The following is a 25,107-nucleotide window of genomic DNA, read 5'->3' as shown; positions in this document are numbered from 1 at the left end:
AGAAACAGAAATACAAAGAGGTAAATAAAAGAAAAATGAGGAATGGCTAAGAGCACCAGGGTAACGTTGTCTTATCAAAACAAGCCACAGGAGAATGACCTTGCTGGAGAAGATTTTACTAAGGTTGTCTTATCAAAACAAGCCAGATGAGAATGACCTTACTGAAGAATATTCTACCAACTTTGTCTTATCAAAACAAGCCAACGGAGAATGACCTTACTGGAGATTTTACCAACGGTGTCTTATCAAAACACGCCGGGGAAAGTGACCTTACTGGAGAAGATTTTACCATCGTTGTCTTATCAAAACAAGCCAAAGAAGAATGACCTTACTGGAGAAGATTTTACCATCGTTGTCTTATGAAAACAAGCCGTGGGGCAGTCACCTTGCTGGAGATATACCAACGTTGTCTTATCAAAACAAGCCGAAGGATAGTGACCTTACTGGAAAAGATTTTATCAACCTTGCCTTATCAAAACAAACTGGAGAAGAGTGACCTAACTGAAGAAGATCCTACCAACGTTGTTTTATCAAAGCAAGCCGAAGGAGAGTGACCTTACTGAAGAAGATGTTACCACTCTCTATTTCCCGACGGCTAAGGGTCTCACGAACAAGATGACAAAGTGGGTGGTGATGGTAGTTGAGAGACTACCCCTATTCAGTTTCAGATACAAAGAGGGGCGTAACCGTCCATTTATGCTAAAGTGCAGGTGACGATGGCAACGAAGGAACGAGACTGGAAAAACCAAAAGTTAAGAAGATGACGAAAATCATAATGAAGAACTTCCCTGTATGGATGTTACTAGGCACGAACAAGTCACTGGGCAAAAAGAAACAAGGCTGGGAACGAGCAACGTGCGGAGATCATCGCTCTGTGGACGAGGGAGGTACCAGAATATCTTGAAGTCGTTCCTGCTATGCCACCATGCCCCGTCGATATACTGTACAACAACCGCCGATCTTCTGCTCTAAGTGCAGCTAGCGCCTGAGGACAACGAGCCTGGAGATGTAGGAATTCAACACGATGTAGATGTTGTGCAAGTAACCATGACTGAATTAGTAGACAGAAAACAGATGGAAGACGAAGCGTAATCCCAAAGTGTGTGAATTGTGGTGGGGTCTCAACTTCACCAATACATGGTGCTCAAAACACCCGAGTCGGCAGCGACATCTAGCACCAAAAACTGATGGAGGAAACAGGCGCACGGATAATCCTTCGATTCAAGTGGTCAATGATTCACGTGTCTCTAGCAACACAAAAGTTTTACTAGAAAATGTGAAAAATATTTTAGCCGACACCGAGACTCCTCAAGATGGAAGTGAGGGGAAAGCGAACTTCAAATCTCACTTCTGACAAATTTACAAAATTGTTTACATCCGAATAAGTGCCTGACGATGTTGAAGAAAAAGTATATATATTCCATTTGGTCAAAATTATCCCTTACTTGACCGATCAAATGGTTAATAACTGTAGCATGTATGGTCCTCAATTCAGTGTTTAAAAATGAGTTGTCAGTTCTGAGTTGGAATGTGAACAGTCTTCAATAGAGTTATTTGATGTACAGTAATACAAAAAGACATATATATATTATTTATTCTTGAGCATCAAAATAACATAAGAAGATTTTAATAATATTTATTAAGTTAAGAATACTATTCCAACTCAGCTGCTGACAACTGATTTCAGGAATAATACCAAATGCATGGCAATAAGAGTAATATTACAATGTTAATCTTTATGTCCCGAATGGAGAACTGGATAAAAATAAATACTCATGATTTTTTGCATGAAAAACTAAAGATTTTTGTATGGTATTTAAATGCACTGCATCCTGCACTGGGGTCTTTAGGAAATCACTGCACTGAAAATGGAAAGAGATGATAGGAATATACAAATTATTGTGAACACTTGTAGGAGGGTCTTGGGTGATAATGAAGCCGGTACACAGGAAGAAAGGAAGGAAGGCTTGATTATGTGTGCATGTATAGAGATCCAGTATAGGTGTTTGGGGGGGGGGTGATCCTTTGGCTTCTGACCATTTTGTACTACAGCTGTGACAGATGTCAAGAACAGAACACATTACAAGTAAAAAATTACTCCATTACCTAAGGACAAAATTACCATTGACAAATGTCAAGAACAGAATACAATACAAGCAGAAAATGACTCCATTACCTAAGGACAAAATTACCATTGACAAATGTCAAGAACAGAATACATTACAAGCAGAAAAAGACTCCATTACCTAGGGACAAAGTTACCATTGACAAATGTCAAGAACAGAATACAAAACAAGTAGAAAATTACTCCATTACCTAAGGACAAAATTACCACTGACAAATGTCAAGAACAGAATAAATTACTCCATTACCTAAGGACAAAATTACCACTGACAAATGTCAAGAACAGAATACAATACAAGCAGAAAAAGACTCCATTACCATTGACAAATGTCAAGAACAGAATACAAAACAAGTAGAAAATGACTCCATTACTACTAAGGACAAAATTTGACAAATGTCAAGAACAGAATACACAGAAAATACATTACAAGACATTGACAAAAAAGAATACAATACTACCTAAGAACAAAATTACCATTGACAAATGTCAAGGAATACAATACAAGCAGAAAAAGACTCCATTACCATTGACAAATACCATTCAAAAGAACAGAATACAATACAAGTAGAAAATGACTCCATTACCTAGGGACAAAATTACCATTGACAAATGTCAAGAACAGAATACATTATCAGCAGAAAAATACTCCATTACTTAAGGGCAAAACTACCACCTTTACTGAAGTCATGAGGAAAAGGTATAAAAGATACGAGGTGTCAGACACTAGTATCCTAAATTTTGCAAATGATTTACAGAACCAAATGGAAATCATTTTATCAAAACCAAATAGGATATGTAAAAATAACAAGAGTAATGTTAATGGGTCTAAAAATAACAAATGATACAAGGACGATTCGTGCCAAATACTACAGTACACTAATGAATTGTGTGTCCCATAGGTGGCGCGAATGTCATGCCCAAGAACACTACAGAGCTTTCCAATTCATAGAGAAGCAATGTAGAGTAATTAAAAAAATGAAGTCATGAGAAAAATTTTGGACCAATTTTGTTGAACTATCCACTTTGAAGCACCACCATAGAAAGTATGGAAATGCATGCATACTGCATTTGATACTTACACTCAGGAGGCAGCTCATGAAGACCCACAGGGCAAGGTATAGGAGTTGGTGGAGGGATAGGTAACTGCTTCATCCATGAGCAGCCTACCTGATAGAATAAAAGATAAACTAAAAGTAAAATCAAAACTTAGGAATCATTGTATTAATACTCCTGTGTAGATATTTTTGAGTTTGAGTTGTTGCAATCAATCAATAAAGAAAGGAAGGTCAACAGAACCGGGAGAGGACGGGATCACCTATGGCACAACATCAGCCTTGTAACAGAGGGCAAGCCTCTCCTTAAGCTTTCCAATTTGGTTTACAGGAGTAGAATGATGCCATATTATTGGAAAAGGGTCATCATTGTGCCTGCTTCCAAGCCTGGAGATCCAGGCAATTTTTTTATCAGTATCTAGGGATTCTTGATCCTTTAAAATGCTAAATGGGTTCATAAAAGTTAGGAATACAGGCTGCTGTATAACAGCATTCCTTGATAATAACTCTTCAAAATATTCTCTGTTCTTGGACTTGAAAGTTGTTTTGACGAAGCTGGTAGACAAATGGTACTGTATGAGTTTACAAAAATGAGTGTAAAAGGTAAGCACTTGGCATGCATTAAGATTACCTAACAGCATTAAGATTACCTAACACACAGGAAGGGTTATGCACTTTTTCAAGGGAAGAGGTCCTCTGTAAACCCATGGCATTTGGCACCAAAAGGGCATCAGTGCAATGTATCATACATAAATCTAAGCTATGACCAACAATACTACACCTGCTCTTGTCTGCTTTTCAAAAACCAAACTGGCAAAATTTGAAGCCATTCAGAATGAGGCGATGAGAATTATCCTCGGCTTTTCAGTAACTACAAGAGTATCAAGTATTATAATAGAGTTAGGAGTGGTATCTATAGCAAAGAGACTTAGAGAAATCACCATTGTTATTGGTATAAAAGGAGTGAGAGACGACGGAGACTCTCTTCCAAAGACATAAATACTGGATGCTCTTAGACTGGAGCAAATAGCAGAGAACAGCTGGACTACAGTGACAGCTAAAAATATTCAGCATTAAAATGTTGAAGATTTTACAAAGACAATTGAGCAACCATTTACTCCCTGGGAGTGCTTGCCGATGGACTTGCCTATACACAGACCACCTTTCGAAAAAGTCTGCTTTTACTAAATGAGACAGGATGAGGTAGGTTACACCGACCACCTGTAATGAGATGGATCACTGAGTACTGACACAAAGCGAGCTGGTGCCGCTGTGTCTCTAACGAATGGTGGTAGTAACTCTGACTCAGAAGCAGACATAAAAAGTTCAGGATACAAGACTGGGTTTCTTCATTCACACAGGCTGAACTGATGATTTTGCTCTGGCCGTAACGTAAACCAGTCGGAAGTGTAATAATTTCTTAATAATCACTGAAATTATGTCTGCCCTTCAGTCCTCAAAAAATACCAAGGAGTCTCCGTGCCCTCCAGCCCTTAAAAAATACCAAGGAGTCTTTGTAAGAAAAATTAGTCAGTGACGTCAAAAAGGAAAATGAGGACACTGACACAAAGGAGATAAAGGTCAAGGTCATATGGGTGCCCTCTCACACTGGAATACCTGGTACTGCAAGGGCAGATGAGCTGGCCAAACAGGCTGTTCTGAAAGACACCAGTTACTACTGACTACGACTATGGCTTATCAATAGAGCAGATCAGAACAAAGATCAGGGGTATTCAGAGGCTGGGAATTTGCAAACAGCGGCACATTGAGTAATAGTCAAGCAGGTCAATTTAGCTCTAGAACAAGGTTGCAATGCAAACTATGTATACATATGGAAAGAGAAGGGATTCAGATTAGGATACGGCTACCCATGGCAGGTTATAGAAAATAAGGAGGAAACACAAGTGACTGTAGAATATGCAAAGAAACTGATGAACATGCACTCTATCACTAAGCCGCGACTTACCCAAAAAATTCGGGAACACAGAATAATCCTTCTATTTACAGGAGGGTCTACTAACGACATACTCACAAGGTTTAAAAAAAAAATTGCAAATCCAAAGCTGAATTTCATTGTGGCCCAGAAAAGTGACAGATTAGGGATACAGCCACAGTTAAGACTATATAGTAATTGTCTTTTCTTACGTAACGATATTAATATGTAACAGTCTAATGGATGTCTTCCCAAATAATAACGATTATTAATACTGCCAGATTATGGTACTACTAATTCAGGTTTAAACTACTGACATAGTTATCACTTCCCAAACGCTGTTTCTCTCCCTCTCTCTCTCTCTCTCTCTCTCTCTCTCTCTCTCTCTCTCTCTCTCTCTCTCTCTCTCTCTCTCTCATATAAAAATGGGTTTAACACTGTTCTTATGTGCATCATTTCCTATTTAACTTAAGCTGCGACTATAAAAAGTTATATAATCTTAAGCTGTTTCGGAAGCCATCAAACCCGAGACAGAGCACTTACAATTATTCATTATTATTATTAAATATAATTCTATAAACAAAATTGCCGAGAACCGTAGACCGCTAAGAATGATGAGAGAAAGTGAGGAAGTAGAGAAAAGTAACTATCATTATCTATAAGTAGATAAATTTTTAATAAAATTCTAAATCCATTCTTTTTTTTTATGAAAGATGAAAGCTGATACAGTCTATCGCTTCAAAGCGGTTTATGAACATTCTATCTTTAGCCGACGCTGTACCCATTTCGAGACTTGCTCATCATTACTCTTTTTCTCTCTCTCTCCCGAAGGAGGCCACGAAGGACGAGAAAGAAGAGGCGGAGAAGGAAGCCGAGGAGAACGCCGAAGAAGTGTTCGCCATGCTGGACCGCAAGAACAAGAAGAGCCTCCGATACAAGAGGTCCTTCTTCGTCAGGATGGTCTCCGATCCCAAGATCTACAATCCCAAAATCGTCAGGAGCCTTCCATGTAAGTAACAAAAAAAAAAAAGTTATATATATATATATATATATATATATATATATATATATATATATATATATATATATATATATATATATATATATATATATGGTGTGTGTGTGGATGTATTTATGTATGTATGTATACAAGTTTAGAGCATTTTTTTCAAATTCACTGATTGCAGAAGAGGTCTTTCGTTCATTTTCTATTAAAAGATTGAACTGATTAAAAAAAAAGTTTCGTACACTTTCATGGTTAGAAATTTCTGCTGCTAAAATAAAATTCATAATATTTTTACTTAAATGATTTACCTTGCCACGTTAAGCAGAGAAAAATGCTCTATTGTTATAAGATTAAGACGGCCGTATACCTGCACGGGCTCTTGTTCTTAAACCCTTCCTGCCGACAGAGAGAAATATAGAAAAATATCTTTTCCAAATACAAAAAGATAGCTTTTTCAACTATAGAAAAATATATTTTCCAAATATAGAGAAATATTTTCCAAATATAGATAAAATCTTTTCAAAATAGAGAACTATATCTTTTCCAAATATATAAAAATTTGTCTTTTCCAAATACAGAAAAATATTTCACAAATATAGAAAAAATATATATTTCCCAAATACAGAAATATATTTTCAAAATATATAGAAAATATTTTCCAAATACAGAAAAAAAAATTCCGAATACAGAAAAATATTCCCCAAATACAGAAATACATTTTCAAAATACAGAAAAATATTTTCCAAACACAGAAAAAAAATTTCCGAATACAGAAAAATATCCTTTCCACGAACAGTCATGCAAAAAAGGTCAACTAACATTATTATAAGTCATCCCAACGTTCTCTCATAATTAGTTTCAAGTAATGAAGCAACGCCAAATCGAGCATTCTCCCGACCTTGCATTCCAAAGGCTTTGTTGGCAAATTAAATGAAAGTGACTAAAATTACACCATTCTTCGGCCGAAACAGACAGCCACTGGGCCATTCACACCCACCAAATACCTGCACACAAGGGCGAATTGCATGTCGTCGGTGAGGACTGGAGAGAGAGAGAGAGAGAGAGAGAGAGAGAGAGAGAGAGAGAGAGAGAGAGAGAGGAGGAGGAGGAGGAGGACTGCTTATTCGTTCAAAGAAAGATGCTTTGCTCGTTTCACCATCAAATGAAGTTTATTGTGCGTTCTGAATAACAAATAATGAGAGAGAGAGAGAGAGAGAGAGAGAGAGAGAGAGAGAGAGAGAGAGAGAGAGAATTTTGTCTCGCCAAAGGATAGGAATAATATATATATATATATATATATATATATATATATATATATATATATATATATATATATATATATATATATATATATATATATATATATAATCAGAAAGCTACAAACGTCCTTTAATATCAATTCATATCGGAAGTAATATATTTTCATATATGTTACCGAAGGGTGGGTTGATGGGAGATGGTATTCACTTATACCCTCTCTTGTGGCCGACTGGTTAGTGTGTCACTGTAGTCCTGATTCCTCGTCCGTCGCTGGTTCGATCCCACGGGACGGTGGACTTATTATCAACAAAAAAATTCCCCTTCGGTAACATATATGAAAATATATTACTTCCGAGGTAGAGTGAATTGATATTAAAGGACGTTTGTAGCTTTCTGACTGTATATGAATCACGGTGATGTGATAAATAGTCATATATATATATATATATATATATATATATATATATATATATATATATATATATATATATATATATATATATATTCAATATAATGTACATGTACATATGAATACATATCATATATATGTTTGTGTGCGTGTATATGAGAGAGAGAGAGAGAGAGAGAGAGAGAGAGAGAGAGAAACCGAATTCTGTCGCACACTAGAGAGAAAGTATGCGAACTGGAAAAACTCCCCTCCCCGTTAATTAGGCGAGATCATAAGGAGGACACCCAGTACACAAACGCATGACATTCCAAGGCCCTTAGTGAAAAGGCTCGATTCACACTGTACTCGTGGGGCGTGCGTAGGAGGTGCCAAGCGAGCCACGAACGGAAAGACAAGTCATACTCGCGTACGGAATGGTAGGATGCATGGCGTGATGAAACTGGGAATTTTTTTTTTTTTTTTTTTCGTGTAAGTGTTTGGCATTAAATTGGGGAAGGGAGAAGAAGAACTGGCCAATTTGAAAACGCAGCTTGAGTGCGTGACAACTTTCCCAGTATCAACAGAAAGAAAAGTATACCTTTGTTTAACCAGACCACTGAGCTGATTAACAGCTCTCCTAGGGCTGGCCCGAAGGATTAGACTTATTTTACGTGGCTAAGAACCAACTGGTTACCTAGCAAGGGGACCTAAAGCTTATTGTGGAATCCGAACCACATTATACCGAGAAATGAGTTTCTATTACCAGAAATAAATTCCTCTAATTTTTCACTGGCCGGTCGGGTCGATAGACAGATAGATAGATAGATCGATAGATTTGTGTAGATGAAAGCTCTCACCACTTTCAATTCCGTCTTTTACATTCAAGATAGGGAACACACATTTTGCATGTTATATTCAATTTCGTTTATTTTTCTACTGCAAGTATATTCAACTACGTTCTTCCTAGTGAATCTATCTTCAACAACGCCTTTTTACCATTTCTACTACATGTAACCAAGTTTCCCTACTGCAATTATATTCAATGCCTTTTTTTTAACTGTAGCTAAATTCAATAACGTCTTTTCTGTACTGCAACTACATTCAATTCCGTTTTTTTTACTGTAGCTATATTCAATTACGTCTTTTCTGTACTGCAAGTACATTCAATTCCGTTTTTTCCTACTGCAATATTCAGCTAAGATTTTTCCTTCTGCAACTATATTCAGCAACATTCTTCTCCAACTGCAAAATTTCAACAGAGTTTTTACTTCTGCAATTATATTCAATTCCGTTTTTTTCCCACTGCAATATTCAACAAAGTTTTTCCTTCTGCAACTACATTCAACTCCGTTTTTTTCCTACTGCAATATTAAACTAAGTTTTTTCCTTCTGCAAATACTGTATATTCACCTACATTTTTCTCCAACTGCAAACAAATTCAACTTGGTTTTCTCTACTTCAACCATATTCACCTACATTGTCCTCCAACTGCAAATATATACACCTACATTTTCCTCCAACTGCAAATATACCTAACTACGCTTTTCCCTACTTTAACCATATTCAACTACGATTTTTTCCCTATTTTACAGCTATACTAACCTACATTTTTCTCTAACTGCAAATACATCCAACCACGTTTTTCCCTACAGCAGCTATATTCACCTACATTTTTCTCCAACTGCAAATGTATCCAACCACGTTTTTCCCTACAGCAGCTATATTCACCTACATTTTTCTCCAACTGCAAATGTATCCAACCACGTTTTTCCCTACAGCAGCTATATTCACCTACATTTTTTTCCAACTGCAAATATATTCAACAGCGTTTTTCCCCTACTGCAGCTATATTCAACAACCTTTTTTTTTTTTCCTCAACAGCGTCTGGCCCAAGACGTCACACAACGTCGGAGACGACGACGGACGAAAACAACGTGTGCGTCAATTCTCCAACCATGTAAGTACCAAGCGAGTCTCGCATCGTCACTCCCGAACACCACAAACTTCCCTTTAGCTTGTGGTTCTGTCTTTCGCCTGACCTTTCCGACTGCTGGCTCAGATTACTGTCATTTCTGTTTCAATTTAATTAAAAAAAAGGAAATAATTATATAATTACTGAAGGGGAACCATAGAAAAAAATGAATAATGTTTTGGTAAGTGGCTAATGCTTCAATCTGCTTTTCAATGACTGAAAAAAAAAAGTTAATTAACCCCTAAACAGGGAGCGTTTAAACAGGCATATTCCACAGCAGTGAATGCCAATAGATTCATTTAAAATTAATGCAAATAAGAATTTCAAATTTCGAATCAATTTCAAATCGAACGTCCTTGGGCCAACAGCCGAAAAAAAATAAGCCTTAGGAAAAAAAAAGCAAGTCAAAATCAGTGAGTGGCTTTTGTTGGTGTGAAATACATGATCTGTTGTTGTCGTTGGTTGAGCAGCATGACATAACCTTCCCTCAATTACTGGGCACAGAGAATTAACGCCAAATCTACATACATTTCCACAACACGTCATCTAAAAATTCACTTTTAAGTATTCTGGTTTAAATAAAATTCAGCTGACATTAGTTCCTGCTTATCAAGCAGAAGGAGCTACAGCTAACGATAATTAAAATCCTATTTCAATATCCTACTACTGAATCACAGATCTAGTCATTAATCAATTTAGCATGGCAACTTCAACCTTCCTGAAGAGCCCTCATTTCCATAGCCAGGAGCAATAATTAACTCAAGTTTTTTACTTACATAAAATCAGAAACAAATCACATGCCTAGAATTTTTCCTGAAGGCGAAGACCTTAAAATGTTACAGTTTCAAAAAATACTAACAGCTCTAGATAAACTCAGAAATGAGAATTCATGTATTTGAATGTGAATATTATTCACGAAACTATATCAGTACACCATATGGCTAAATAAAAAAATTCATCACAAAAAAAATCCTTGGCTACCGCATGAAAAACATACATACATACATACATACATACATACATACATGAAAAACATACATACATACATACATACATACATACATATTGCTGCTTTGTTGCTGGTGAATGCCTACATGAATTGTCATGTACTAGTAATTAGAATTAGAACTGCTATTGACCTTTGAAATTTGATTAAATTAGTCATAGCTTAAGTGATTTTAATTTAAAAGTTATCGATGAGTTATATATACTTCATATCTTGAAAAAAATATTTTCCTCACTGTTAAGTTTGTTTTTATAGTTAATGGAAAATACCGAGAGCTTTTCTCAAGTAGTATTTTTGTAGCTATTGTTTTGAGGCGAAGTTTTCTTATTTAAAATAATTAGAATTTTTTTTGGAATGTTTAATTTATACAATTAATTATTGTACAATTTATTTACCTAATTTTGAAAAAAAAAATACAGCCTCATTCTGATTCAATTTTTACGACAAATTACGAAGATGATCAGAAAAATTCAACGTTTGTTTTCAGTTAACTTTTGTGAAATGTTCATGTCGTGATACATGTCTGTCTTTACTGTTGTTTTATTACTGTTGTTTTGTTGCTGTCGTTGTTGTTGTCGTTGTTGTTGACGTGTTTGCATGCCCCCATTAACAGTGACCACGAAATCATCACGGAACTCATGCAGACCACCAACCTGGAGAAGGCGCTGAAGGACGAGGACAACAAGCTCAAGTTCCTCACCAAAACGACCAGCGACCTCTCTGAGAGGATCAAAATGTATGGCAGGAGGGAAGGAGAGATCAAGCACTAGCAATTGTTCACACAGTGATGTAATCAAATGTGTGTGCGTGTATAGTTATATATATATATATATATATATATATATATATATATATATATATATATATATATATATATATATGTATATGTATATGTATATATATATATATATATATATATATATATATATATATATATATATATATATATATATATATATATATATATATATATTATATATATATATATATATATATATATATATATATATATATATATATATATAATTATATCTATATAAGTAAACATATATAATTATATAATATATATTATATATATACAAAACCAGCAATACTTTAAGTGGTTTTAAGTGTACCTTTTTCCACGTGCTTCTGTAAGATAGGCGACTGTACGAGAGAAGTTGTTCATATAATCATAACAATAAGTATTTTCGTCATCCAGCACATCTCATAATCATTTAACACTTTTGCATTTAACTAGTAAATAAGGGCATATTGCCTGGGAGTTGAATAAATGCGGAATCGCATTTCATAAATAACGCCCCTCGCGACTTCAATAACGAAAATGTTAAAAAAAATATATTGGGGCATTATATTAACCGACGAAAAATGGATAAAAAATATGGGCATTATAATGAAAGGTCAATGAAATGATCAGTTCGTGGGAATATTGTGTTATTGGATGAATAGGAATCTGAACAAAACTGAGTAAGTCATGATTTATGTTGAACCAAAATATTGAATGAAATCAGTTTCTCAAAAGATTTGAAAGCTAACAGGTTTGTCTAATGTTAGGCATTTTATTATCTATAAATAATATACACTATTCAAATGTCATACCTCATGCATGTTTAACATTTGCATCACAGCCATTATTTTCTGTGTAAATTGAATTTTCATTCATGTTGTTTCTAAAAAAAGAAATTTTTCACATTACACCCATATTTCATATTTTTAAATCAATTGTTTTCTGTTATCTAGAACCATTTTTGTAGAAATTATTTCTGTACATTCTACAGAATATTTTTTTTATTTTTGTACAATTCATTCCTGTACATTCTACAGAATGATTTTTTTCATTTTTGTACAATTTATTTCTATACATTCTACAAAATATTTTTTAATTTTTGTACAATTTATTTCTGTACATTCCACAAAATATTTTTTAATTTTTGTACAATTTACTTCTGTACATTCTACAGATTATTTTTTCATTTTTGTACAATTTATTTCTATACTGCACATTCTACAGAATATTTTTTTTCATTTTTGTTCAACTGGGATTTCTATGTAAATATCATATCAACATATTTTTTTCTGAAGAACGATATATTCCAGTCTAACTAGCAGTGCATCTCATCATGTGAAAATCTGTTAATGTTGTTGAAAAAAATTATCATCACTGGTACAATTTGGTACAATAACCAGTGAGTTCATATAGCATTCTGACACTCTCTTGTGGACTTTTGCAACCTTTTGCCCCTTCCGGAAATGTGGAAGAGGTAAAACGGAACGATTATTACTCTCTGTCACTGTGTTTTTGGCGAAATTCTTGCCCCTGAAGAGGAATAGCGTCAAGGAATAAGAAATTTTCTTAGGTTCTGCCTGAAGTTTATCATCACATCAATTCCATACATATATATATAGTAAAAATTTTTATATACATCATGAGAAACTGTGATATTTTTATAGCAAAACAAAATAAATGGTTTACTATCTACCAGCATCATTTTATTCATGATTTTCATCGCAAGTGTTCCTTGGAAAACTAACAGAATATATATTTTATGTAAATACACACAAACACTATATATATATATATATATATATATATATATATATATATATATATATATATATATATATATATATATATATATATATATATATATATATATATATATATATATATATATATATATATATATATATATATATATATATATAAATATATATATAAATATATATATATATATAGTGTGTGTGTGTGTGTGTATCTACATAATATATATTATGTGTATCTACATAATATATATTATGTAGATATGTAGATATACACACACTATATATATATATATATATATATAATGACATTATATATATATATATATATATATATATATATATATATATATATATATATATATATATATAAAGGGTAGCTGACATTATCATAAATAAACTGGAAATAAACTAGAAGATTCATCTGTCTATCTGCCTATCGATCTATCTATCTATATATCTGTATAAATAGTGTCTATATCAATATATACATATATATTTATATATACAAATATATATATATATATATATATATAATTATAATCACTTTGACATTATCATAAATAAACTGGAGAGAACTTGAAGAATCTTATATATCTATATCTGTATACATAGTGTCTATACAGTATATACATATATATTTATATATACAAACATACATTATATAATTATAATCACTTTGAATTGTATTTATATACATATATACATATATATATATATATATATATATATATATATATATATATATATATATATATATATATAATGAGAGAGAGAGAGAGAGAGAGAGAGAGAGAGAGAGAGAGAGAGAGAGTTGTGAAAATCTGCATAGTTACCTGACTGATGTTCAAAGGGTGGTGGTAATCATTAATTGTTCTTTTTTAGGAAGTAAAACAATGTCAAGTCACCAACTAACTTTTTAAAGAAAGTGAAAAATAATTATGAGAGAGCGAACTAAGGCAAAATATATGAGTATATAGTAGAGATAAAACTTAAAAGTAAATAAGGAGAAACAATTCGATTACAGCCTATTAACCGTCTGCGCTACAGAAATAAGAATTTTGTTTTTACATTGCTATTTTAAAAAACACATAGTTCAGCAGTCTCTCTCTCTCTCTCTCTCTCTCTCTCTCTCTCTCTCTCTCTCTCTCTCTCTCTCTCTCACACACATACACACACACAACTAAATAACTGTTATTATGATTATAACCATCATATACAACAAACGAAGAATGTTGCCATCTCGCAAAGCAAAAGTCTGAAAAATAATTATGGGCAAATCATATATATCCGGAAAAGCATTCAAAGAAGCGATTTAATTATTCAATAAAATAAATTAGATATGCACGGACCATTTATTAACGCTTGCAAAAATATCCCTTATGACACTTGCCGTTATCCAACCCCGGGCCAGCCTCTCTCACCACTAACCCGTATATGCATTTGGAAGTATGGCATCGATGCTCTCTTATATTACCGTCATTTCTGCCGGTATTCGTACAATAGAATATAAACTAAGTGTAATTAAGAATGTAACAAAAGCAAGTCAAGGAGTTAAGGCAGCATCTTAAAGTGGCATTACAATCCCTCCTCAACTTATGGGCTTCAACATCCAGTAGGGGGCCTTTCAGAGAGCGGGGGGCGGCTAAAGACGCCCTCCCCCGACTCCAACCCTACCCACCACCCACCACTAAGCCTGCCACCCAAATAAAAAAGAAAGTAGAACGCACTAATTCCTGAGAAATGAGCGCTGCGCGTGAACTGGGAGTTCTGTTTTGTAATATGAATTAAGATAGAGGGTCCATCATGATACTGTTTTAGTAGTAATAGTAGTACTAGCAGTGGCAGAACTAGCAGTGGTATTAACGCGATGATAAGAGTAATAGGGATAATTATCAGGAGTAGCATCATTGCAGTAGAACTAGTAGTAGTAGTATTAGTACATGCACCTTTCAAGCTGAAAAGTATAGTTGAAGTAATATGCAACTTGAAGATGTCTTGTTTGGCCGAGACGAAACTTCCAGAAGGAGATGATACTAATTTCAGCCTTTATATAACATCCATTCAACCGAATAGTGAGAGAGAGTGATACACACACACACACACACACACACACACACACACACACACAGAGAGACAGAGAGAGAGAGAGAGAGAGAGAGAGAGAGAGAGAGAGAGAGTTTGTACCTTAATTGGAAATGACATGTCTATCTCCCAGTACCATTCAGTGCTTCATCACCGCACTGAATCGAAGAACTTCCGGAGTTATGTTGTAATTAAACTAATTCATCTCTAAACATCAGTGGGTTCTCTCTCTCTCTCTCTCTCTCTCTCTCTCTCTCTCTCTCTCTCTCTCTCTCTCTCTCTCTTACTAGGAGACATAGGCGATACCAATTTGAGAAAACGATTTAAAACTAAACCTCATTACTTACTTAAGCTGCTAAATATTAAAACTTCCATTGACGCATACGAATGTATCTACTATTCTTTTCTTGTTATGTAACGTCTAGAAACTTTTATGCTAGGATTAGAGACTGTTATCCAATTCTGACGGCAAAGCCCGCTACGTCACACTGCATTTAGTAACAGGTCGTTTTACGTCTCAGATGGGTGATCCGGGTACTGAGGACCACACTAGGCCTCTTAAAGCCTTTTAACATTTCACCACTCTGACGGGCTGCCTTTGATTAAGGTCCAGTACCGGCATAGGGTTGGCTAAATCTATACCAACCACCGACCACTCACCAAAAAAGAAAACTGGTTTCCAGTAAAACCTGCTTTTTCCACATCATTTATCAAAAAGATGTACAGGGTATTTTTTCCCAAAACTCGCAACACTTCTAGTTTTTTTCGAAAAATGAACACTTTTCCACAAGAGTGACTAGTAAAAAATTGGCCGAAATTTCTTAGGCGCAATCGACTTTTCAGTACACCCGCTACAGTTTACAATCTAGGCCACCGAAAAGGTCCATCTTTCGGTGGTCTCGGTATAATGCTGTATGAGCTGCGGCCAATGAAACTTTAACCACGGCCTGGTGGTGGCCTGTCCTACATCGTTGCCAGAAACACGATTATGGCTAACTTTAACCTTAAATCAAATAAAAACTACTAAGGCTAGCTGGCTGCAATTTGGTATGTTCGATGATTGGAGGGTGGATGATCAACATACCAATTTGCAGCCCTCTAGCCTCAGAAGTTTTTAAGATCTGAGGGCGGAGAGAATAAAGTGCGGACAGCACAAAGTGCGGACGGACAGACAAAGCCGGCACAATAGTGTTCTTTCACAGAAAACTAAAAATTATCCAGCTCCGCGCATCTTGCAAACCGCAATAATCACAATCCAGCCTCGTCATTTCAGCATCCCCGAAGCCTTCTGATTATCCGATCTCGAAGCCCCTCCGTAACTCAGCATCCTGAGCCGAGAAACCTGATCTCTGACAATCAGGAACGTGCGAGTCCCTCCAGATGTTGCAAGCTGCACCCAAGTCAATCATGACTGGAATACTTATAGTGCTGCCTCTATAGAATTTTTCGATACCTTACCGTCATGACTTTCATGTTGGGGTTTATCTGTTTGATTCACTTCAAAACGGTTTCGAGAGATAAGCAAAGAGATTTTAGTGGACATGAAGTTTTGCAGGTTACTGATCTGGAACTTTTTTGTGTGTGACTTGACTATTATGATATAATTCTTGTTGCAGTTACTTGTTCTCACCAAAAACGAAACGAAGTAACTCCCAGATACTTTTCATTGTTAATAGAAAATACTGTTCATGCATACACACGCATGTATATCTTATTGTTCATACATACATACACACATACATTCATACATACATATAAATGCAATATATAATATTTAAATGCTATATATATATATATAAGTGAAAATATGCACTGAAGTGTTTTGAGATGGTTTGGTCATGCGGAAAGAATGGAGGATAAGTTGACACGAAGTGTACAGTTTGGAGATGTTAAGAGGATGGAGGAGTGTACGACCCAGGGACCTAGGGGTGAAAGAGGTACTGAAAAGGAAAGACCTCAACATCTAGGAAGGGAGAAAGAGGTCCCATGCGCTGCTGACGTGCTTTCTGTGTAAGTTATGAAGCAGTTAATGTCGTGGAGGTTTTCCGGACGTGGGATTCAGCAGTATAAGGATGAATGACTATTTCTCAAGAACCAACTGATACTTGGGCAAACAACTTAATATATATATATATATATATATATATATATATATATATATATATATATATATATATATATATATATATATATATATATATACATGTATACAATATATATATACATATATATATTGTATACATATATATATATACATATATATGTATACAATATATATATACATATATATACATGTGTATGTATATGAACTACTGAAAAAGCCGACAACAACCTGATGCTCTTAAAACCTTTCGCCAGCCGTTTAATAATTTAAATTCAATCATCGCGATAGCTGACACGGGTAGTCAAAGCAAGTGTTCTCTGCCCACTGTATAACCTATCCACCCCCTTTAAAACAAGAAGAAGAAGAAGAAGAAGAAGAAGAAGAAGAAGAAGAAGAAGAAGAAGAAGAACATAAGAAATTCAACCTCATCCGCGTGTGGGTGGAGGGGGGGGGGGATCACGGGAGTACTTCGGGAAATAGTAGACGCTACACCAAAGGGACGCCGTCCTTATTCACTTGGGGGATAGAGGCCATTTAAAGTCTCCTAAACTAAACCACCACCTCCTCCTCCTCCTCCTCCTCCTCCTCCTCCCCCTCCTCCAGCTGCTCCCTCCCTCCCCTCCCCCATTCCCCTTCGCCTGTCATAAGAGGCGACGTTCGAGGGTAAAATTGACATCAAAGATATCACTGGGATCAGGTAAACAGTAACAGACATCCCCAAAAGAAGGGAAGAGTACGGGAGGCGGATGGGACGATGACGTCTCTCCCCAGAGCTCGGAAAAGAACGGTGACATGTTGAAGGGCGAGGGAGAGAACTGGAGGAGGAGGAGGAGAAGGAGGAGGAGGAGATGGGAGGGAGACACGCCGGAGATGGAGATACAGACAGACAGACTGTCGCACAGACAGGGAAACACTTACAGGACACGATTATTCACTGGAAGACGAAAACTGCAGTCTTTTGCATTTACTGTCCGAGGAAATTAAAATATTATGTAATTTTTTTCAAAACAGTTACCACTAACTGATGACCGACTGGTTTTGCGTTCAACAAATATTAAAGGGTAACTGCTTTAATTGCCGAGACTGTACTTATCACACATTTCAGGTCTAAAACCACAAAACTTCGTAATATTCTCTTATAATTCCGAGCACAATGGCGGAAAACTTACAAAATTTGTCGAATTCATTTTAGTGAGGATCCCTCAGCCTCATTCGAAAGAAAAAGGTAAATGAGCAGTAAGCGTCCAGGGTTGACATACCGAAGTAATGTTACAATTCGATTCCATCTGGACAATGGTTTTTGACATGCTTGACCACAAATCACTTAATTCTGCAGTGTCTCCAGAAATCGACTACAGCAACAATAGCCATCAAATGACTGATATGATCCCTTTCATAGTGACATGGCGGACCCCACCTGTCAGTGTCTGTCATACAGAGGACAAAGGGTTAATGGTATTAACATAAATGTGTATAACATATATGTCTGCCTCTAGATTCCCTGACCTCGTCTCGCAAGCAAATAAACCCGCGTTCGAACCTTTAAATCGGGCGAGGATAATGATAATGGCGAGGATTAGCAGTGAACTATTGCACAAGTTTTAGAAGACTTGAGCGACCAGTACTCCTTCAGCTTGTAATTGGAGAATCAGTTGAAACCATTCTTAAGATATTCATAAGGCTCTCTCTCTCTCTCTCTCTCTCTCTCTCTCTCTCTCTCTCTCTCTCTCTCTCTCTCTCTCTGTTACAAGAATAATCACACTTTAAATGACCTGATGTACAACAACATTAGCCAAATTACATGACAAACTGAAAAGCAAACCACGATGAACTTACTATGAATACTAAAAAGCACCACTACACTCATACACAAGGAGAATGCGCACCAGTATGACGCCAGCTGAGATTCCCACAACAACAGTTTACTAATATAACTCTCGAAATTAATTCTCAAAATCAGGAGCAAAATTAGGAACAGAATCATTATATATTCTACGCAACGAGGCCAAATTCCTTGCAACAGGAATCTATTAATGTCGCTTTTGGAGAGGTGATAAGTTCCACAATTGGAACTACTTGAACGTAAAGTATTACCACGAGAGTCTCATTAGTTGCTCTCTCTCTCTCTCTCTCTCTCTCTCTCTCTCTCTCTCTCTCTCTCTCTCTCTCTCTCTCTCTCTCTCCTTCTTAAGACGATAGTGGTATTTTCAGTCAATCGAGCAGGGTAAGGAAACGTTATGGGAGCAAGCTTTACAGATTTACAATGACACGATTGGAATGAGCAATGAATGTGTTTAGTTACTTTTTACAAAGACACAACAGACATCGGCAATAAATGCATTTGGTTACTTAAGATTTACAATGACACGACTGAAATAAGCAATGAATGTGTTTAGTTACTTTTTACAATGGCACAGCTGACATCGGCAAAAATGGATTTGGTTACTTTAAGATTTACAATGACACTGTCGGCATAAGTAATTAATGTATTTAGTTACTTTTTACAATGGCACAATTGACATAAGCAATAAATGGATTTGGTTACTTAAAGATTTACAAAGACACTGTTGGCATAAGCAATTAATGTGTTTAGTTAAATTTTACAATGGCACAATTTACATAGGCAATAAATGCATTTGGTTACTTAAAAGATTTACAATGACAATATCGATATAAGCAATGAATGTATTAGGTTACTTAAAGATTTACAATGTCGTTGTCGACAGAAGCAATTAATGTATTCAGTTACTTCTGACAATAGCACTGTTGACATGAGCAATAAATGTATTTGGTTGCTCAAAGATTTACAAGGACACTTTTGACATAAGCAATAAATGTTTTGGTTGCTCAAAGATTTACAATGACACTGTTGACATAAGCAATATATGTATTTGGTTGCTTAAAGATTTACAATGACACTGTTGATGTAAGCAATCAATGTATTTAGTTACTTAAAGATTAATAAGGATACTGTTGACAAACAACGTATTTATTTAGTTACTGAAAGATTTACAGTGGCACTGTTGACATAAGCAATTAATGTATTTAGGTATATAAAGATTCACAGACACTGGTGACATAAGCAATTAATGTATTTGGTCACTTAAATCTTGACATCAAGCAATTATTGTACTTATTTACTTATAGATTTTTAGTGATACTGTTGACATAAGCAATTAATGTATTTAGCTACATGGTCGTTAGTTAACTAAGCATCAGCCGGGTTTAAAAAATCATCAATTTACATGAGACAAAATGTGTTAGTCAAAATAATACAAAAAATTTATGCAAAATTCCTCCTGAAAGGACTACTAACATCGACAGGTTATACAACAGGTAAAAATAATAACCTCTTGTAAGTACCTTTACACGCAAAACCGTCAATAAGACTAATGGAGGTTATAACGAAGAACAGCCTACGGTGATTGAAAATTCCTCGGTTGTGCTATTAGCCTGAATGAGAAAACAGCCTTCCTCTCTCTCTCTCTCTCATTATTTATACATACATTACGTGCATTACATATATATATATATATATATATATATATATATATATATATATATATATATATATGTGTGTGTGTGTGTGTGTGTGTGTGTGTGTGTATACATATAGATAGATGGATAGATAGATAGATAGATAGACATATATACAGATATATGCTATTAGCCTGAATGAGAAAACAGCTCTCTCTCTCTCTCTCTCTCTCTCTCTCTCTCTCTCTCTCTCTCTCTCTCTCTCTCTCTCTCATTATACATATACATTACATTATATCATTATATATATATATATATATATATATATATATATATATATATATATATATATATATATATATATATATAGACATAGACAGATAGATAGATAGATAGATATACAGTATATATATATATACATATATATATACTGTATATACATATATATATATATACAGTATATGTATGTATATGTATATATACATACTACCCCATTACCAACAACAAGTTTAAGTTCAAGGAAACTCATTCTAAAATCCCAGCTTAGAAGCAACCTGAACGAGCGTAGGCAAAAGCACTTTATGATAAGATAGCCGCGACTACGATTAAGCGCCAAAATAAGTGCTGACCTTGCCCGCTGCATTTGTCAGTGTCAATACTTCCTTTGGTGACAAAAGGACCACACCAGACCAATGCATCTCCTATTAAGAGCCTGTTTTTATATAAACACAACTATCTTTTTTTTCCTCATCTCTTCATCTATACGTATATGTGAAGATCTTTTATCTTAACAATATTTTCCATCAACAAACACTAACATCCCAACCCTGCACTTTTATAGTATTTCTCATAAGCAAGTTTATGCTATTAACTATTAGATCCCAAGAAGTCACTTAGTATTTATTATACTTACGTTTATTACGCCAGTTTTTTTTTTTCAATTATTTCCGCACCTCTTTAATCATGCACATTCACTAGCTATAATAACATCAATCAGTATCTTTCACTTCAAGGTTCCCGTGTTCATAAACATTGCTATTTTTGCTTTCCAAAAAATTTCCTGTTTTTTATATTCATTTAAAAAGTTTGCTTGGTTCTGTTCTATTTTCTCATTGAATCAAATTGAACTGAATATAGAATTTTGACCAAAGGCTAAGTACTGGGATCTATGAGGCCATTCAGCGCTGAAACGGATATTGACAGTAAAAGGTTTGAAAGGTGCAACAGGAGGAAAACCTCAAAGCAGTTGCACTTTGAATCAATTGTTAGGAGAGGGTGGAAAGCAAGATGGAAGAGAATATGAAAAGAGGTACTGTAAAAGGAATGAGAGGGGTTGCAGCCAGGGGCCGAAGGCACGCTGCAATGAACCTTAAGTAATGCCTACATTGCACCGCATGAGGTGCACTGACGGCACTAACCCCCCTACGGGCCTATTTCCTCACTGACCTACTTTTTATATTAAAGTCCTCTTACATTCTTCTACAATAACCTGTGTATAAGCAAACACAAACGTATAGGAATTTTCGTGCTAAAATGAGTAAAGAAGAACCAAGTAGTCTTATAAATAAGCTACAAAACAACTACCTGAAAGTTAATAAATAATCAAGAAACCATTTTAAACATCTGGGTTGAATACACGAACTTAACAATGAACAAACATTAAAATGATTTTACAAAATCAAACTCTGAATTCAATGAACAACTGCAGCGATAGTTGAAAACTTAAAGAATCAAATAGTCCAATGGTTCTTCACCAGGGATGCAAAGCCGGTTCCTATGGGGTGTGAGGATGCCTATGAATAATTAAAGCAAAATATATTTTTGTGTACGCATGTTATTTTTTCTGCAAAAATGAAAAATAAAATAAAAGTTTAGAAAAATGTGGTATTGTTATCAATACACATCGTATCAACTTTGTATTTTAGTTTTTTTTTTTTTATTTCAGCAATTCAGGGGGTTCGAGAACTGACTGCTGATTTCAAAGGGGTGCATACATTGAAAACGGTTAAGAACCAGTGAAATACTCGGAATAACGAAAAATTAAGTGAATAGCTAAACCTAACTAAATATTCAAGAAACCACTTTAAACTTGTAAATTAGAACGTCAGTTTATTGGTGAATACACATTAATTTTGTTAAAATAGTTAAGGCTGGAGACACCGCACAATTAACAGCCTCAGATATAATAAAATCTTAGAATTACTTACTTTGAGAAAACGATTAACAAAATAATTAACTAAAACATTCAACTTAACCAATCAACTCCCCTCAAACATCTGTGTGTCAAGACACACTAGCAAGAGCACAATACCTTTTGAAGAATCAATTAGTTTGAGAAAACATTAACAAAATAGTTAACCAAAACATACCATTAAATCAATCAACTCCTTTGAAAATCTGGACTGGAAAAAAAAAATTAGTAATAAACCCATACCAACTTGATAAAAATCAATGGGAAAAGAGTCAAAGCCAAATGAATAGCCTCCGTGATGATTACGATAAAAAAAAAAAACATTCCGTAGATTTCGGAAATTGGAAATTTTTGAGGCGTGAACGAGCAGCCAAGCTAATCAAGGAATTCGGGCGAACCCTATTTTAACTCATCATCTTTCAGTTGGAAATTTTCAGAATCTAAAGCTGAAAAAATATTGTAGGAGGAGGCTTAATTAAGCCTGTTTGTTTTATTTCTTAGAGAACCACAGTGAGTCGGATTACTTCCTTGTGGATTTTTGTTATAATAATAATAATAATAATAATAATAATAATAATAATAATAATAATAATAATAATAATAATAATAATAATAAAGTTATGGTTTTATTTTGTTTATTATTTTTTAGCAGAACGAAATAATCAGATTACTTCTTTATTGTATCAAATATCTCTTGTAATTTTATACAAAATAATTACAACAAAACAAGTAGTACTATAATTCTTTTTATTAAAAGGTACTCTGTAAAGTGCCAACACTTATATTATTAAACAATTTTGTACCCAACTATGCGGATCAAAATCCGGGTCTCCATTAAGATATGCCGTGACGTGAAAGTCACTGCCTTAGGGACAACCTTCGCTGAAAGTATGGTGACAAATGGTCCATTAGTTACCAAGGTAATATACATATCTCACCAAACACACTTCCTGCCTCATGGCAAGCATCAAGGAAACCTACTACTACAAGTAATAATAACTCTTCATAAAATTAAGTGCTACGATTTAGCATTCTATCAAACAACCAACAGGTATTCCAGTCATGACGGAATTAAAAATTACCCAAGGAATGTCTACAGAAAGAAATAAAAATATTGTACTCCCTTTCTTTGACCTATCAGAATTTAAAACATGGGATTATTGAGAGATTACGGCATTTATACTATGAAGTTACGTGTGTTTCGATTCCTTCAACTCTCTTTGAAGTGAAATACCGTATGTGTCTACTGAGAACTACTTGGATTTATACTTAGAAATTTTATAAACTCCGGATTTCAATTTACAGGCGAAGACGTTTTCTTGCTTAAGACTGCATGGTCTGGTGACTTTCTCTCCCTCCCATAAATACTTCGGAATTTTCTTCCTGCCTGGGTTTCCATACATTCTACAATTCCCTCCTTTGAAAGGTCTATCGCGTCCTACAGAGGTTAAACTCTTCTACCCTCCTACATTTTCAATGTTCCCCCTAGCCAGGGACAGAATGACATCAAAATGGACAAATGAACAATCCTGGATGGTCAAACACAAAAAAAAAAGGCCTTGCTACATTTTACTTATTTAGAAACAATTTAACTGTATCAAGTTGATCACTGAAGCTTCTAATGATACGAAAATACCTGTAACATTTTCGTAACCTTTAAATTATCAATGGATTACGTAAGTTACTGGTTACTGAGAAAGGACGTGTATTCCACACTCAGACATATTCCAGTTATTGAGACTTCGTCGTAACTTATGATTGCGTGGGCAGGTTCGGACGAATGATTCCCTATTAATAATGGAAGAGAGCGAGTCTTTGGATCCACATTAAGCTATCAAATTTAAGCACTTTCACCGGATCTATGTAAATAAAACAGCTAAGTGCAATGAATTCGTAATTTCTCGATTTATTCAATTGTTTTTATACGTTTTCGACCAAAAGAAAAATATTTTTAATCAGCATTACTC

At 34.9% G+C, this 25,107-nt stretch overlaps 1 protein-coding gene across 1 annotated transcript in view; it reads left to right on the top strand.

Moving 5' to 3' along the window:
• Positions 1 to 11,564, top strand: part of LOC136842483 (aromatic-L-amino-acid decarboxylase-like) — a 42,329-nt gene extending 30,765 nt beyond the window's left edge. The window contains exons 13-15 of the mRNA XM_067109863.1: positions 5,942 to 6,119; positions 9,646 to 9,721; positions 11,356 to 11,564. Of these exons, the coding sequence (XP_066965964.1) occupies positions 5,942 to 6,119; positions 9,646 to 9,721; positions 11,356 to 11,512 (411 nt within the window). The 3' untranslated portion in view covers positions 11,513 to 11,564. The remainder of the gene's footprint in view (positions 1 to 5,941; positions 6,120 to 9,645; positions 9,722 to 11,355) is intronic.
• Positions 11,565 to 25,107: the final 13,543 nt, after the last annotated feature.

This window comes from Macrobrachium rosenbergii, chromosome 10 (assembly GCF_040412425.1).
Source record: "Macrobrachium rosenbergii isolate ZJJX-2024 chromosome 10, ASM4041242v1, whole genome shotgun sequence".
Lineage (NCBI taxonomy): Eukaryota > Metazoa > Arthropoda > Malacostraca > Decapoda > Palaemonidae > Macrobrachium > Macrobrachium rosenbergii.
This window is presented reverse-complemented; position numbering and strand designations above follow the sequence as displayed.